The sequence below is a fragment of the Calypte anna genome, chromosome 9, assembly GCF_003957555.1.
Source record: "Calypte anna isolate BGI_N300 chromosome 9, bCalAnn1_v1.p, whole genome shotgun sequence".
NCBI lineage: Eukaryota > Metazoa > Chordata > Aves > Apodiformes > Trochilidae > Calypte > Calypte anna.
Genome location: NC_044255.1, coordinates 4,677,206 through 4,692,304, shown reverse-complemented (window position 1 = coordinate 4,692,304; position 15,099 = coordinate 4,677,206). Strand labels below are relative to the sequence as shown.

Genomic DNA, 15,099 nt, shown 5'->3' with positions numbered 1-15,099 from the left:
TGGCCTGGCAGAGAGCAGGACGTTGTCCCCACACCCCCCCATGGCATCGTCACAGCCTTTGCCTGCCTGCTGGGGCTGAGCTCCCAAACCTTTGGTTTCTCAATAAAATCCCAGACGTAGGAGAAGCCCTCGGGGTCTGCTCTGCACGGGAAGCTGGGGAGGGCAGTGGTGCTCAGGGGGCTGTGCTTGTCCTAATTGAATCTCTCCCCAAACCAGACAAGCCTAAATTCAATGTACCAGCTCTGCTCCCATTAAGCTCCATCCCCTCCACCTTCCCCCCAGCCTGCCTGGGGCAGGGCCCAGCTGGCCCAGTGGTGTTCCTGTATCTCATCTCATTCCATCTACCCTTTCCTGGGGGACAGGGCAGGGACACAGCTCCTGGCTCAGCATCGGGGAAGCAAATCAAATTCTTCAGTGTTTCATAAGCAAGAAACAACCCTCCCAGCCAGAGCCTGCGGCACGGGGCTGGGGAAGGAGGGAGGACTACAGGGGCTGCCCACTACAGCAGCTCCCCCAGCCCCAGCCCCCGGGGGCTGTGCCCCTTCTCGGGGGTCTGGCACCTTCTGCAGGGTCCCCAGCAGCAGGGGAGTCCCAGCAGCTCAGCTGGGGGAGGCTGAGCAATGCTCTGGGCCAGGGGGGAGAGGCAGAGGGGCACCCTCACCCCAGCATCTCACCAGCTTCAGGGCCACCTCCTACTCCTGGGCCACCCGTGGCCACAGACGTGTCACAGAAATCACAGAACTGAGGGAAGCCTCTGCCTGGGCAGAGCAGCTGCCCCTGCAGCTTGTGCATGGGAGCAAGGCTGGGTGCAGATGGTTTATTAGAGCTCTGGTGAAGCAAGAGGGTCCCCCAGGCACAGGCAAGGGAAAGAAAAGAGGACACAGTTTCACCTGGAGCAGTCTGGGGTCTTTCCCATGGGATCTGGACCGATTCCAGCACGCAGGATGTTGGCTTGGGAGACTCTGACCTTATTTGTACAACACACACACACACAGAGCAACCCAAACTGGCCCTGGTGCAGCAGGAGGGTAGGCAGGCACCCACCACACCAGGATGGGGTGGCCAGGCCACCAACGATGGACGTGAAGCCTGGTGTGCACTGTGAGACCAGGGGGTCCTCAGAAGCATCCCAGCCCCAGGTGCTGGGCAGCCAGAGCCAACCCTGAAGCCACCTTTCCCCCCCCCCACCTCTTTCTCCCATGCTGTTGTCTCCCCATGCACCCACCCCGGCAGCACACCTTCTGCTCAGTGTCTTTCTTCCCTGGCTTTGCAGGAGCTCTGGATGCAGCCAGCAGGAGCTCTGGGTCTCAGCAGAGCACTGGGAGCAGGGGAGGGGTCCCAGCAAAATGCCTGGGCTCCGGCCACCCTGGGTGGGACATGGCCCTAGAGCACAGCAGTAGAACTTGCCCAGGACAAACAGCACAAAAGTGGGGTGACAGCACCTTTGCCAGACCCCCGGGCAAGGCTACAGGGAGCTTTCCTCCTCCCCATCCCCTGGAGAACACAACCAGCCAGCCACAGGGCTGATGCTGCAGCTCTTCCTGGGCTCCGTGGTCCATTCTTCACCTCAGTTCCCAGCTCCCCTCTCCATCCTGGCAAGGAGCTGAACGTGTCTCGGGCACCTCAGGTGGTTTTCAGCTTGAGGACCTTGGAAAGGGGCTCCTTGGCACTGGAGTAGAGGAGGTAGGAGCCCTCAGGGGTGTGAAATGCCTCCCAGTCCCGGCAGCCGAGGGTGGGGAGGTGGTGAGCTGCCACGAAGCCTTCATAGCCTTGCCACCTGCATGGGGAGGGCAGTGAGCTCTTGGGGCACCTAGAAGGGGTCAGGAGAGCTGAGCCGGGGGGGCTGGCACTTCCCACCTCCCACCTGGGGGGTGCGTGGGGTTGTCCTGCACTGGGGCTGCTGTTGGAACCAGTCCAGAGGAGGCCACGGAGATGATCAGAGGGCTGGGAGCAGCTCTGCTCTACTGACAGGGTTGGGAGAGTTGGGGTGATGCGGCTCGGGGAAGGAAAGGCTCTAATGAGACCTTAGAGCACATTCCAGTGCCTGAAGGGGCCAGACAAAAGCTGGAGAGGGACCTTTTACAAGGGCAGGGAATAACAGGACAAGGGCTTTAAACTGGAAGTGGGGAGATTTAGGTTAGAAGTTAGTAAGAAATTCTTTGGTGTGAGGGTGCTGAGCCCCTGTCCCAGGTTGCCCAGAGAAGCTGTGGCTGCCCCAACCCTGGCAGTGTCTCAGCCCAGGCTGGATGGGGCTTGGAGCACCCTGGGCTGTGGGAGGGGTCCCTGAGCATGGCAGGGGGTTGGATGAGATGGTCTTTAAGGTCCCTTCCATCCCACACCATTCCATGATTCTTGCCCAGAAGCCTCCCCAGGACCAGGGAGCAGCACTGTCTGTCCTCCCTGCACCAGCATACACAGGGCTTGCCCCCATGCTGGGCTCCTGGAAAGGTTGTTCCTGGTTGGAGCAACGCCCCAGCCCTGCCCTCCTCCCACAGCAGTACCTGTAGATGATGCTGTTAACAGAGAAGGTGAAGCCATCAAAGGAATTTGCTACCACCAGAAAAGAGTCATCTCCCACTGAGAAGAATTCCCAGTCCAAAGCACTGGAGGATGAAGGAAGCAGAAGTGCAGGTGAGGAAGGGGCTGCATGTCTAACAGGGCTGAGCCCACCACCCCTCCCCAATCCCCGCCACCCTGCTGAGACACAGAAAACCTTGCTCTTCCCAGGCTGTTCCTGGGAAGAAATCCCATTGTTCACAAATCCAGAGCCTTCCCCGGCTCCCACTGGGATTCGGTGCCAGGGACCTGCCACTCATCGGCAGCCTGAGCCCCCCGGCAGGATGTGAGCCTGCACCAACCCTCCAGGAGACCCCCAGGGTCCTGAGGGGGAGGACACGGAGTGAGGAGTGTTTGCAGAGGTACCTGTAGGTGAGGAGGTCCTGGAATTTGACAAACATCTGGGCAGTGATGTTCAGCTCATAGATGGAGGAATTGATGGCGTAGAGGTTGGAGGGTGCTGGCATCACACTGTCGTAGCTGTGGCTGTTTGCAACAGCCAGGAAGACTCTGTCCCCAATATGAAACACCTCCCAGTCAGCAGCACCAAAAGTCTGTGGGGAAGAAAGCCAGAGGAGAAGCTGGACACGGCCAAGGATGTGGTGAGGTTTGGGGGGGGGACCTGCTGGAGGCAGAGGTGGGGGGAAGTTACCCACTGCTAAAAACCTTCAAGGAAAAAAAATAAATCTCTCCTGACCAACCCCTAGGGAATAAACAGTGGGAAACTGTCACTGACTTTCCAGCACCTGTTTCTGTAATTATTTCCTGGCTTGCCTAAACTCAGAGGGGACACCAAGGAGAAGAGTTGGACCAGCAGCCCAACCTTACCAGGATTGACTGGAAAAGCTGGAAAGAGCCACTGAGCCAGATGTAGATGTGTGAGTAGATGTTGGTGGAGGTGCCATTGAAGGTGTTAGCCACCACCAGGAAGGAGTATGGCCCGATGGTGAAAAACTCCCAGTCATAGGCTCCAGAGGTAGGGATGGTCTGGTTGGTTTCAAACAAGCCTGTCCTGGGGTTCCACCTGTATATGACACTGTCTATGTTGTGGTTGTTCCCTGGGGAAGACAAGCAGACAAAGTGAGGAAAAGGAAAACTTGGCTCAGGTGAGAAACAAGACCAAGAAGGGTTTGTGTTCATCTCCAGAGGTGTTTGCTGGCGGGCTGCAGGGCTCCTTCCTGCCAGCCCACTACTTCCCAAGGAGCCAGAGAGACTCCCCAGCCTCCATCCCCATCCAGCAGGCATCCTGGCTGTTCCAGGCATGGCAGAGGAGGGACCTCAGCATGCAGGTTCCTGCTGGTGGCACCAACAGCAGGGAGAGGGGACAGGTGCCACAGCACAGGGACTGCCCCGTGCTGACCCCCCAGCACCACGTGTGCTCCATCCAGGCAGCTCCTGGGCTGGAGCCAACATCTCAGCCTTGTGTCCATGGGCACCCAGGTGGCTTTAAAGCTAAAAACTTCCCCACACCTTCAGCCTGCCATGGCCCCTCCAGCCAGAGCTGTTCTGCTAATAAAGAGCTGGTTTCTCCAGGGAGCAGCACCAGCTCCTTTTCACCCCTCACTCAGGTAGCACTAATGGGCTGAGCAGCACCAGGACCCCGTGTTAATGGGTTTGCAGGAAATCTTCATTGCAACAGAAGAGACTTTGGCAAGAAGGGCTGCAGGAAGGATGGGGTGTATTGGAAACAGCCCTCAGGAGCAGTGGCATCTCCCCAGGGACTAACCCTCCACCATCTCCTAAGGGGAACATTCCCACGATGGTCTCAACCTCTGGATGATGTGCAGGGTCCCTGAAGCACTTTCCCATTCCCACCTCCCTGGGAACAGGCCTCGTTCACACTGCTCACAGTAGGATCATCCCATAGGTGACACAGTTTCTAGGAGTTTCTGTCCCAGGTCACAGGCAGGTGGTGCCCAAGCAGCCTCTCACCAGCTTTGAGTCTGGTGCCAGAGGAGCTGGAGGCCCAGGAGCCCCAGGATGACAGGGAAGGAACCCACCAGCTCTGCACCCAAGCCCAGGGGAAGCATCCTGGGGCATCAGGGCTGTGGTACTGACCCCTCATCCCCTGTCCCGAGGGGTGCACACCCCAACCCTGACTCCTGCCTGGGGGTGGGTGGGATGCCAGCAGCCTCTCCTTCAGCCTCCTGTGTGCCCACAAAGCCTTTGGCTTCTGAAGAGGCTGAGCCCCTGCAAACCCAGGCAGCTGCCTTCACTGCTACCTCATCTTATCTGGGGGGAAATATTTGGGGAAGCAAAGGGAACTTGGCAGAGACACAGCCCCCACTCCTTATCCCCCACTATTAGGAACCCAGAGGGGGACCGTGGCCTCTTGCCCGGGTGCTTTTCTCTGCCCCTGCCCTGTCTGAGTGGGGCCAGCAGGGAACACCAGGGCTGGGTACCTTCTCTGTGGTTGACCACTGCAAGGAAAGCCTCCCCCTCGATGACAAATGCCTCCCAGTCCCTGGCACTGTGCGTGGTGATCCTCTGGTAGGTGATGAATTTCTCTTTCCTGCGGCTCCACTTGTATATTACAGAGAACTCCTGGCCTCTCTCATTCTGCTCAAAGTTGGCCACCGCTAGGAAGATCTGAAAAACAAGAAGCCAGGGCATCTTAGACATCCCAGAGTCCAGAGCTTGGTGTCAGGAGTCACAGGCTGCTCTGTCAGCACACCCAGACCCAGCTCCAGTGATGCACAGAGGAGATTTTGATGCTGGCATTCACTGGAGCTGAGGAAGGGACCAGCTGAGCCTGATAGAAATGAACTCAAACACACAGAATCCAGTTGGCTTTTGAGGCTGGCCTTGCAGACATCCTGAAAACCCCCAGGGAAGAGCTCTGAGCTCTCTGGACACACAATTAGCCCTGTGCTGCCACCACCATTTGCTTAAAATGGCCTGGGGGGATGTGGTTGGGTCTCAGCAAAACCACTTAAACCCAGAGGCAGCCCAGAAGTCTCCAGGACAGCCCCTCCCTGGCTGGCTAAGTGATCAGCACGGCTGCATCACAGAGCAGGAGGGAGATTCACCCCCAAACCATGCCAGAGATCCAGAGGAGAAGCCAGTGATGGACACTCACAGCTTAATACACAGAAACACAGAGGTGCTGAGCTGACTTTCCAGGCAGACTCACCTTCTTCCCTATGGTGAAATACTTCCAGGACTGAGCTTGGTAGGTGGGGATGTTCTGGTAGGGCACAAACTTCCCATCTGTCCACTTATAGATGGCTGAGCCAGGAGGGCTGTACCTGCTGGCAGTGGCTGCAAACAGCCCCACCTTGGGGATGGTGAAGACCTCAATGCCCATGGTCTCAGAGTTAGTCACCAGGTTCTGGTACTCTTCCACGTAGTCGAGCCTTTGTTTGACTGGGAGACCATGAAAAAAATAATAAAAAAATAAAAAAAAGGTAAAATGAGTTAAGAGTAGCTGGCCCTTCCTGGGGAGGGGGCCCCAGTGGCAGAGCAGAGCAAAGAGAAGGCTGGGGAGGCAGGGGGACACCCCAGCCCCATCATTCTGCTAATCCCGCCCCAAAACTGCTCTCAGGGGTGAATCCCTGCTGCTCCTCTGCTGCAGTGATGTTCTTCCAGCCCCAAGGGCACTTTGCAGAGCAGTACCTTCCAGCATGGAGATCCAGACACTGCCATTGCAGAGGTACAGCCCCCTCCAGGAGGCATTGAACCACAACTGTGCCTTCTCCTGCTTGGTGCAGGGTGGACGGGTCCCAAGGGTCACCTTCGTGTCGGTCTCTGGGCACGGAGAGGAGCGAGGGAAAGGGCTCTTAGTGAAAAGGCAGAGGAGAAGCAATGCTCAAACCCACAAACCCAGGGAGGGTCGGGTGTCCCAGCCCCATCTTGAGGACAGCACCGGGCTGGGAAGCCACCAGCTGAGCAAACCCTGGGGGCTGGCTGGCACCCACTGGGGCTACTGGTCCCAATGGACCTGAGCAGGGGAACCCCAGCTCTCCAGGGGAGTTTGGACAGGGATTCCAGCCCACGTACATACTGAGAAACAGAAGGTGCTATGCTGGGGACCCCCTGCTCCCCGCAGAGCTCTGTGCACACACAGCAGAGCAGGAGGTGGCCAGCAGAGCCCCTGCTGCAGGGAGTTACTGACCATAGGGGGGGTTAGCACCTCGTTGCTCGCAGGCTTCACAGATTGGTCCTGGAGGACGGGAGGGACGGAGAGAGTCGCCACTCTGAAGTTGAGGGTGGTGCATATCAGAGGGGTGGCATCAGCCCCGGGCAGCAGGACCAGCTGCCTCAGCAAGCCCTGGGAAAGCGGGAGCAGCAGTGTGGAGAGCAAGCCCAAGAAATGAAAACCCCGGGTGGTTCAGGCCCTGGATGTCCCTCCTGACTCCACAGCATCCACACAGCTTTGTCAAAGCCTCCTCACACGCCCAGGTTGCCAAAATCCCCGTCCTGGGTGGTTTCAGAGCAGTGGCAGGGGGCTTGCATGCTGCAGACTGCTTTCACTGCCCTGCTTCCCCCCAGGAGCCAGGGCCCTGCCCTCACCTTACAGCAGCACTCTATTCCCACCCGTGTTCCTGCCACCTCACCCCACACCTCCTCTAAAACCCCCCACATTTGTCCTGCCAGTGGCCAGCACTGCTCCTTCCAATGCCCCCAGCCCGGCAGGAGCTCAGCCCAGCAGTGGGACCCCTGGCCACCTCTGCTGCCCGGGGGGTGGCCCAGACCCTGCCAGGGTAGGGGGCACCTACCGTGAACACCCCTTTCCTTCTCCTCCTGTTGCCCAGGTAGAAGCTGGCCCTCTTCACCGACAGAGAGGCTGGAAATGGGGTCTCCACCACCCTGCGGAGAGGCAGGGGACAGACAAATGAACGTCACCCGTCTGTAGCTGGGGAGGGTCACCCTGCCAGCTCTCCCCAACCTACACGTCCTTGGGGATGCTGCAATCCACCGTCAGGGAGAAGGACTGTCCGGAGACAGCCAGGACGAGCGTGTGCCACTGGTTGTCAGAGAGGGAGACGTTTGGGAAGGTGACACGGGTCTGCCAGCTGCCGGCTCGCTCCCGGCTCCAGAAGAGGAAGTGGAGTTTGCCGGGGGCGTAGCGCAGCCCCAGCAGCAGCCTGGGGCTCTCCTCCGCCATCAGGGTGAAGATGTATTCGTTTCTCTGCGGGACGGAACCCACTCAAACCCGCCGGGCAGGAGCCGGGGGGGCCGGGCCGGGCCAGCCGGGGGGGCGGCCCCGCAGCGCTTACCTTGGGGGAGACGCTGAGAACCCGCAGGGTGACGATGATGGAGAACTCCTCCGGGAAGCGGTCGCAGTGGATGAAGAGCCGGGATGCCGGGAAGCCCAGGGAGCGGGGCCGGGAGGCGGCGAGCTGGAAACCGCGCAGCCCCTGGGCTTGGAACACTCGGATGCCACGGGCCAGCCCGCCGCCCGGGGCCACTTCCGAGAGGATGTCCAGAGGCCGCAGGTCTGTGCCAGGGGACCAGGGAGCAGGTGAGGATGGGGGCGGGTGAGGATGGGGGACAAGTGAGGATGGGGGGCAGGTCAGGATGAGGGACAGGTCAGGGTAGGAGAAGGTCAGGGTGGGGGAGAGGTCAGGATGAAGGCAGGTGAGGATGGGAGCAGGTGAGGATGAGGGACAGGTGAGGATGGGGGCAGCCATCCCCCCCCCTGCCCTGCTGGGGGCTGTGCTCTGCTCTCAAACCCTCCAGACCATCCCCGGAACCTGCTGTCCCCTGCCAGGGGCTGTGTGGAGGTGACACAGAGCAATCCTGCCCTCCTAGTGCTGAGCACCCCCAGCCTGCAGGCTCACCCCATGGACACGGCTTCAAGTGCCAGAGCTCAGCACCAGGACCCCTCCAGCCCCAGCTTCCTCGGGATCTGCCAGCACCAACCAGCAGCACCAACCAGGAGAATATCCAGCACCCTGAGGGCAGCCACCTCCACACCCCGGGATGATGGGACACGGTGTTCCCATCTCCATTCCCAGCCCAGCTTTTCCCATCTCAGCTCTAATTGCACACAGGCACCAAACCAGCTCATTAAATAATTATCCCTAGGGGAGAAAACGACTTGCCCAGCCCCAGGGCAGGTGACCAACAGCTCTGCAAAGCTGTCCCCACCTAAAAATGCCATGGTCACTGTCGGCTCAGCGTCCCCAGGGCTGTTCCTTCTCCCACCTTCCTCACCTTGGCACCCGAGCAGGAGGAGGAGGAAGAGGAGGAAGCGCTCCTTGGCTGAGCAAACCCAGCCCTGACTCTGTCCCTCCCCCCAGCACTGAGCTTTTAGCTCCGATTTGTACAAATAAATCTCAGATGCCGAGGCACAGAGGGAGGACAAGGCGGGAGAGCGCTGGGAGAGCATCCGAATCCAAAGCAGCTGGAGAGGGGAAATGTTTTTCCCTCCAGGCACCCCCAGCCAGCCCAGATCCAGACACCCACGGCAGGGAGAGCCGTGAGGTCCTCCCCACCCTGCCAGCTCCTGCCTGCACGCTCCGCTGCTCCTACAGGAAAGCCTGGGGCAGGGAGGGAAGAAGGGAGGGAGGTTTATCTGAAACCACTTATTTCAGAAATGCACAACTCGGGGAACGAGCCGAGTTTTTTTCCTTAGCAAAAAGCCCCAGCCAAATTGAGGCTGGGATTTGCAGAGGGGTTGAGGAGCCCTTGGAATGCTCTGGGATGAGGCAGGGGACAGCAGAGTCAGGGCTAGAGGTGGGGTGGTCAAACACGGCGGGGCCTCAGCACCCCCAGGACCACTCTCCAGCTGAGGCTGCTTGGGGGCTTTGGGGATGTCCCCAGAGAGACAAAACCCCTCCAACCTCTCCCGGCTTCCCTTCTCACCAGTGACCAGGCTGTAATAAAATGCAAATACAAACCCCAGAGAACCAGGGTACCCCCGGGCAGAGCTGGGGCACAGGGAAACCCTTTGGCTCAGTGAATTCTCAACTCTTCCCTGTGGAAAACTCCTCAGCTGGAGGAGGCAGGACAGAATGTTTGAGGGGAGTTTTTTCCCCTGGGATGGTGTAGGTTGTCTGGGGGGGGAGATGCAGAGTCCGGGATGGGAGGGACTTTCCAGAGGGGTCTTCCTGGCATTTCTCTATTTCTCCTTCCAGCCCTTCTCCTCCTCCCTGCCTGTGGGTCCCCAGGGCCAGCAGAGCTTTGAGCAAGGCTTGTGCCACAGGTAGGGACACACAGCCCCTCCACAGCCACATGTGGGTCCTCACAGGGTGCCTGACACTTGTCCAGTCCCAAACTCTGGAGCTGGGCTGCCAGGGAGAGGCTGACCCACCCTGGGCACCTCGCAGAGGCCATGTGCCATACACCACCCCCGCCCCCCCCCCGAAAAAAACCAACCCAAAAAACCAGAGCACAGTCTTAAGGTCTGCCTTGGCAGCATGGGGAGCATCCTCTTAGTCGGAGCACACAGAATGTTTCCCATCTCCCCCCCCCGGCACAGCCCCCCACCCACCCCATCTCCTACCTGTGCAGTGCTGCCAGGTCCTGCCCCCCTGGACGAAGCCCCCGCCGAGCGCCCATTGGAGGAGGATGACCCAGAGCAGCAGCAGAGGCAAAGCCGACATCAGGGTGCTGGTCTCGGGGGGTCCATCCACCGGGACCCCCCCCCCGCCGCCCCCTCCTCCCTCCCAGCCGGGCACCGCTCCCCTCAGACCCCCCGGGGGGCTCTCGCATAGTCCCCCAGCGGGACCCCCCCCCTCCCCCGAGCACCCCTTCCTGGGTCCCTGCTCCTCAGGGATCCACCAAGCCGGGCTGGTTCTGGGGTGCCTTGGGCATCGCCCCCGGGAGCAGGAGAGGGCCCGGGGGGCTCCCCCGAGGAGGTGGCTGAGGCACTGCGGGCTGCAGGCTCCGCGCAGACATTTAAATGAGAGGTCGGTGGTGGGAGAGGAGGAGTCCCAGCTCCTTGCAGGGCTTTTATCTTTTGCCCAACCCTCTGGAAGGCGGCTTACGGGGAGGGAGGTTTTCACCATTTTTTGTTGATGTTTTTTGTTTGGTTTGGTTTGGTTTTTTGCTTTTCTTTCTTCCTTTCATTTTTTTGTGATTTATTTTTTCCAGAGTCGCATGGGAGTAGGTGGGAGATTGACCCCAGACCAGAGAGACCAAGGTGGGAACTTTCCTGCCTCTAAAAGCCTTGGGCTTCTGGCAGCATGGGCCTTGTCTGCACTGGGGAAAGGTCCTCTGTCCCCTCCAGTCCACTCCACCCTGCCCCCTCAAAAAAGCCAGACCCCACAAGATATCTATTTCTCCCCAAAAGTAGCTTTAGATGGGTGATGGCCCTGTGGTGGGGATGGCAGCAATGTGCAGAACTGCAGAGACAGCAGTGGCAAAACTCCCTCTGTGCAGCAAGTTCCTCTGGGTTCCTCCAGCTGCCAAACAAGTTACTTCCATTACCCAAACATTTAAAACATGCTTCCACCTCCCTCACCACCCCCCTGCCCATCCCCATCCCCCACCCCATCCCCATCCCCATCCCCATCCCCATCCCCATCCCCATCCCCATCCCCTTCCTGCAAGGCAAGAACCAGAATAGAAAGCAACTTGCTGGGAAGAAACACCGAAAAATGATGTTGTAAAGCAGGGGGTTGGTCAGCCAGGAGCTGCCAGACCCACAGACATCACCTTCCTTCACCCTTTGCCCCAAACCCACCACACCGGGACCCAGAGGGTGCAGCCCATGGGATGCAGGCACACAGGAGAGTGGAGCATCCTGCATCTGGGTCCCAAATCCTGAGAGGAGCTGCTACCAGAGCCCAGAGACACCTGGATGCTGCCAGTTCCAGAGTCCAACACCCTGGAGGGAAGCTGCGGGCATGTCTGGGGATGCTCTGAGCAGAGCAGAGCTGTCTGGAGCTCTGCCTCCCCACACAGCCTCTCATGGGGCATCCCTCAAAATTAGGGCTCTACTGGGACAATCTTTAAGCAGAGTTTAACCTCTCTCCAGAGAGAGCTGTAGAGGCAAGGCCCCTCCCAAGGGGCCAGTTTTGGGAAGTCTCCTGTTGACACCAACCCCAGCTCTGCAAGGCTCTGGGCAGCTCCTGTGACTCTTCTTGGGGAGGGAGAAAAAGTCCTGCTGGGGAGGGAAGGGCCCCCGGGGGCAGCTGGTTTGTCCTCAGGGGATGCAGCAGTCTGTGAGAGCTTTCTCAGCCAAAAAGTCAGTCCCTGCAGACATCTCCAGACCCAAGGACACCGTGGCAGGTTTTCCCTTGCAGGAAGAGGGGGACCCAGACAATCCAGGCAGGAAATGAGCACGGAGGAGGCACCAGGCAGTGCTCAGCACCAGGGGCTCGGGATGTTTTACAGCCAGGCAGTAAATGAAGAAGAATGGCCCTGCAGCTGGTCTCCTGGTGAGGACAGGGATACTGCAGCTCCTCAAGGATTTTCTCTATCCCTGGGCATGGCAGAAGCTGGTGGAGCAGCTTGGGCAGGGCCCAGCACTTTTCCCACTTCCCAGAAGGATCTACCTGTGGAACCGAGCTGTAACGTGGAATAAGGACAGGGGCTCCTTGCTGCCCGATGTCACTTGGGGTCCAGGACCTGTTCTGCATCCCAACAACAGTAGGAAGTGGTCTGCAAAATTGTTCCTAAACACACACACACCCGTGCATTCCTCTGCGCACAAGCAAGAGGATGAAATACAAAGAGACAAACAGCAAGGCGTTTGCCTAATTCACATGGGTCATAAATAAAACCATGTGGCAGCTCTGAACAAAATGATCCTTGGACTCCCACCAACAAGGTTTGGCCATCCCTGGGTTAGAAAAGGTTGAAAAACCCATCTGCAGACAAATACATTTCCAGCAGAGCTTCCGTGGGGAGGGCAGTGCAAGGAGGGCACCAGGGACAGGCTGGACCCTGCACCCAGGGAAACACTGCTGCTCTTCCAAGGCTGTAACTCGTTCCTTATTGTTTGCAGACACAGTCGTGTTTCAGGCCTTGTTATGTCCTGTTCATTTAAGTCTTTATTCCTGACATCTGCGAGTTTTCTTCCTCCAAACACAGCACGGATAGAGGCACTGGTCATGGCAATCCTGTGAGCAAACAGGGGGGCTGGGGGTGGGTGATGAGCACACAGAGCTGGGGCAGCATCAGCCTTTTGGGGTCAGTCAGGAAGGGCTCAGAGGGGGAAAATTGTTCCCCAAGCAACAGATGAGGAGAGATGAGGTTGGGAACAACACCTTCCCTGGGATGGGGGATGAAGAAGGACCATCCCCAACAGTTCCCAAGCTTCCTCCCTCATCTGCTCTTTCTTCTAGGCTGAAAATCTTCCCTGTACTTCCTGGAGCTACTTCAGCTCCCCAAGCCCAACTCACCAACATAAACTGGAGTCCCTGCAAGGAATCTCCACACCAGGAAACCTGTCAGCAACCTCCAAGAATCTGTTGCTGGTCTAAAATTTAATACCCAGAAGCTTTTGGAGAGGTTCTGCCAGGAAAAGTTTTGTGGAAGGATTGGGAGGATTGCAAAAGGCCCTGTTTATAGGAAAGCCACCAAAAAAAAAAAAAAAAAAAAAAAAAAAAAAAAAAAAAAAGCAAGCCATAAAGCTGCCCCGATGCTGCAAGTGCTGCTGCCAGCTTCCCAGGAGCAGAGCTGCCTTCGGGAGCTCTCCCTGCTGGGCACTGGGAACCACCAGCATCGTTCACATCCCAGAGCCCTTCCCTGCTCACACACCCCCCACCAGCTTCCCCGGCCCTCCCAGTCCCAGGGCTCTGGGGAAGGAAGGAAGGGAGGAAGGAAGGAAGGAGCAGGGGGCTGCCAGCCTGGCAGGAATCCCCTGGCTTTGGCCAGAGGCAGCGTGCAGGTCCCTTCCCAGGCAGCTGGGAGGGAGCCAAGGAGCCTGTCCTGCATTTGGAGGACACATGGCAGCCCGAGCTGGCAGGCTTTGAAAGAGCTCCAGAAGGCAGTCACTGAACTTTTGCCAGCAGAAGCAAAAAGCCAGGCTTCAGGGCTGCTCCTGCACCAGAGCTGCTCAGGATGGGGCCAGGCAGCACCCAGCAGGAACATCTCCCCTGCAGGTGACAAACAGCACCGTACTGCTGCCTGTCCCCTGGGGGGCAAATGCTTTTTCCCTTTTTGCCACCTCTCCCCAGTGCACCCACCCCTCTTTTTGCCACTTCCCCACAGCTGTGGGATCCCCAGCTTTCCTCTGCAATCCCCACTTCCCAGCAAGCTGAGTCCATACGGATGGAGGGCACCGAGGCCAAGCAGCATGCCAGCTATGGAATGGGTGCTGCAGGTACTTTCTGTGGCTCCCACATCTGCATGGAAAGCAAAAGAGCAGCAGGGGGGCTGAAGTACCACTCGTGGTGGTGCCAGAGACTCAGGAGCCCTGCCTGGATCCCCTGTTCCATCTGCCAGGTGAAAGCCCCACTTGGCTCTCTGCAAAGGGACTAAATGAGAGTTCCTAAGGCCAAGAGGAAGGAGACAATGTTCCCATTCCACACTTAACTGCTGGGAAAGCCCCCGGGTGCCCGTGCCCACCTCATCCTTCTTCCAGCTCTGTGCTGCTTCAGCGACAGCACTTGCCCAGGGTTTTGGAAGGGGAAGAAGGGGGAAAGAGGAACATTTTGCCGGTGCCTGAGCTCTCCTCCCCCGGGACCAGCAGGTCAGCAGCCTGAGGGCTCTGCCTGGGGGGCTGCAGGTGGGAAGGTTTGGCCAAGCACAATGCCAGGTGTCTGTCAGCAGGCGAGGGTGACACCCCAGCTCTGGGATGGGGACAGCACTGCCCACACAGGGAGGAATCTCCCTTGGCAGCCCTGTGGGTAACCCTGGGCCTGGGCAGGGAGCACAGGCTCCAGCTCACAGCAGGCAGGTGGTGAGTGACAGGAAAAGCCACGATGGGGCAGCGTGGTGGGGACTTGTCTCCACGTGGGACAGAAAAAGGAGGCAACCAGGTTGGTGAAGGGACTTGAGCACAGATCCTATGAGGAGAGGCTGAGGGAGCTGGGGGTGTTCAGGCTGGAGAAGAGGAGGCTCAGGGGAGACCTCATCACTCTCTACAACTCCCTGAAAGGAGGTTGGAGCCAGGGGGGGGTTGGGCTCTTTTCCCAGGCAACTCTCAGCAAGACAAGAGGGCAGGGTCTCAAGTTGTGCCAGGGGAGGTTTAGGTTGGAGATGAGAAAGAATTTCTTTCTGGAGAGGGTGATCAGGCATTGGAATGGGCTGCCCAGGGAAGGAGTGGATTCTCCGTGTCTGGAGATCTTTCCAAAGAGCCTGGATGTGGCACTGAGTGCCATGGGCTGGGAACCACGGGGGGAGTGGATCAAGGGCTGGACTTGATGATCTCTGGGTCCCTTCCAACCCAGCCCATTCTATGATTCTATGATACAGGATGCTGCTTGGACCAGAAACCAACCCAGGGCTCCCTGGTTAGGGCCCGGCCAGCACCCTCTCCCCCAGCTGAAGGTCATACAAGGAGAGGGCATCACAAACCCCTCTGCTGCTCAGATTCCCTGCCTGCACTCAGTGCTCCCCTGCTGCCTGCAGCCGGGAAATGAGACTTGAGCAGCTTCAGCCCCGCAGCTCTAAGGGCAGCCCTGGCCTCTTGGAAAGAAGAAGAGC

General features: G+C 58.6%; 1 protein-coding gene across 1 annotated transcript; it reads right to left on the bottom strand.

Moving 5' to 3' along the window:
- Positions 1-1,555: 1,555 nt before the first annotated feature.
- Positions 1,556-10,106, bottom strand: TSPEAR (thrombospondin type laminin G domain and EAR repeats). The gene is made up of 12 exons (XM_030456237.1): positions 10,007-10,106; positions 7,776-7,996; positions 7,449-7,687; positions 7,275-7,365; positions 6,667-6,826; positions 6,172-6,303; positions 5,690-5,922; positions 4,959-5,145; positions 3,385-3,614; positions 2,923-3,110; positions 2,502-2,603; positions 1,556-1,777 (listed from the first exon to the last, which is right to left on the bottom strand). Exons 1-12 carry the CDS (start codon positions 10,104-10,106, stop codon positions 1,624-1,626), a joined length of 2,037 nt encoding a protein of 678 aa, XP_030312097.1. The 3' UTR covers positions 1,556-1,623.
- Between the last annotated feature and the right edge of the window lie 4,993 nt (positions 10,107-15,099).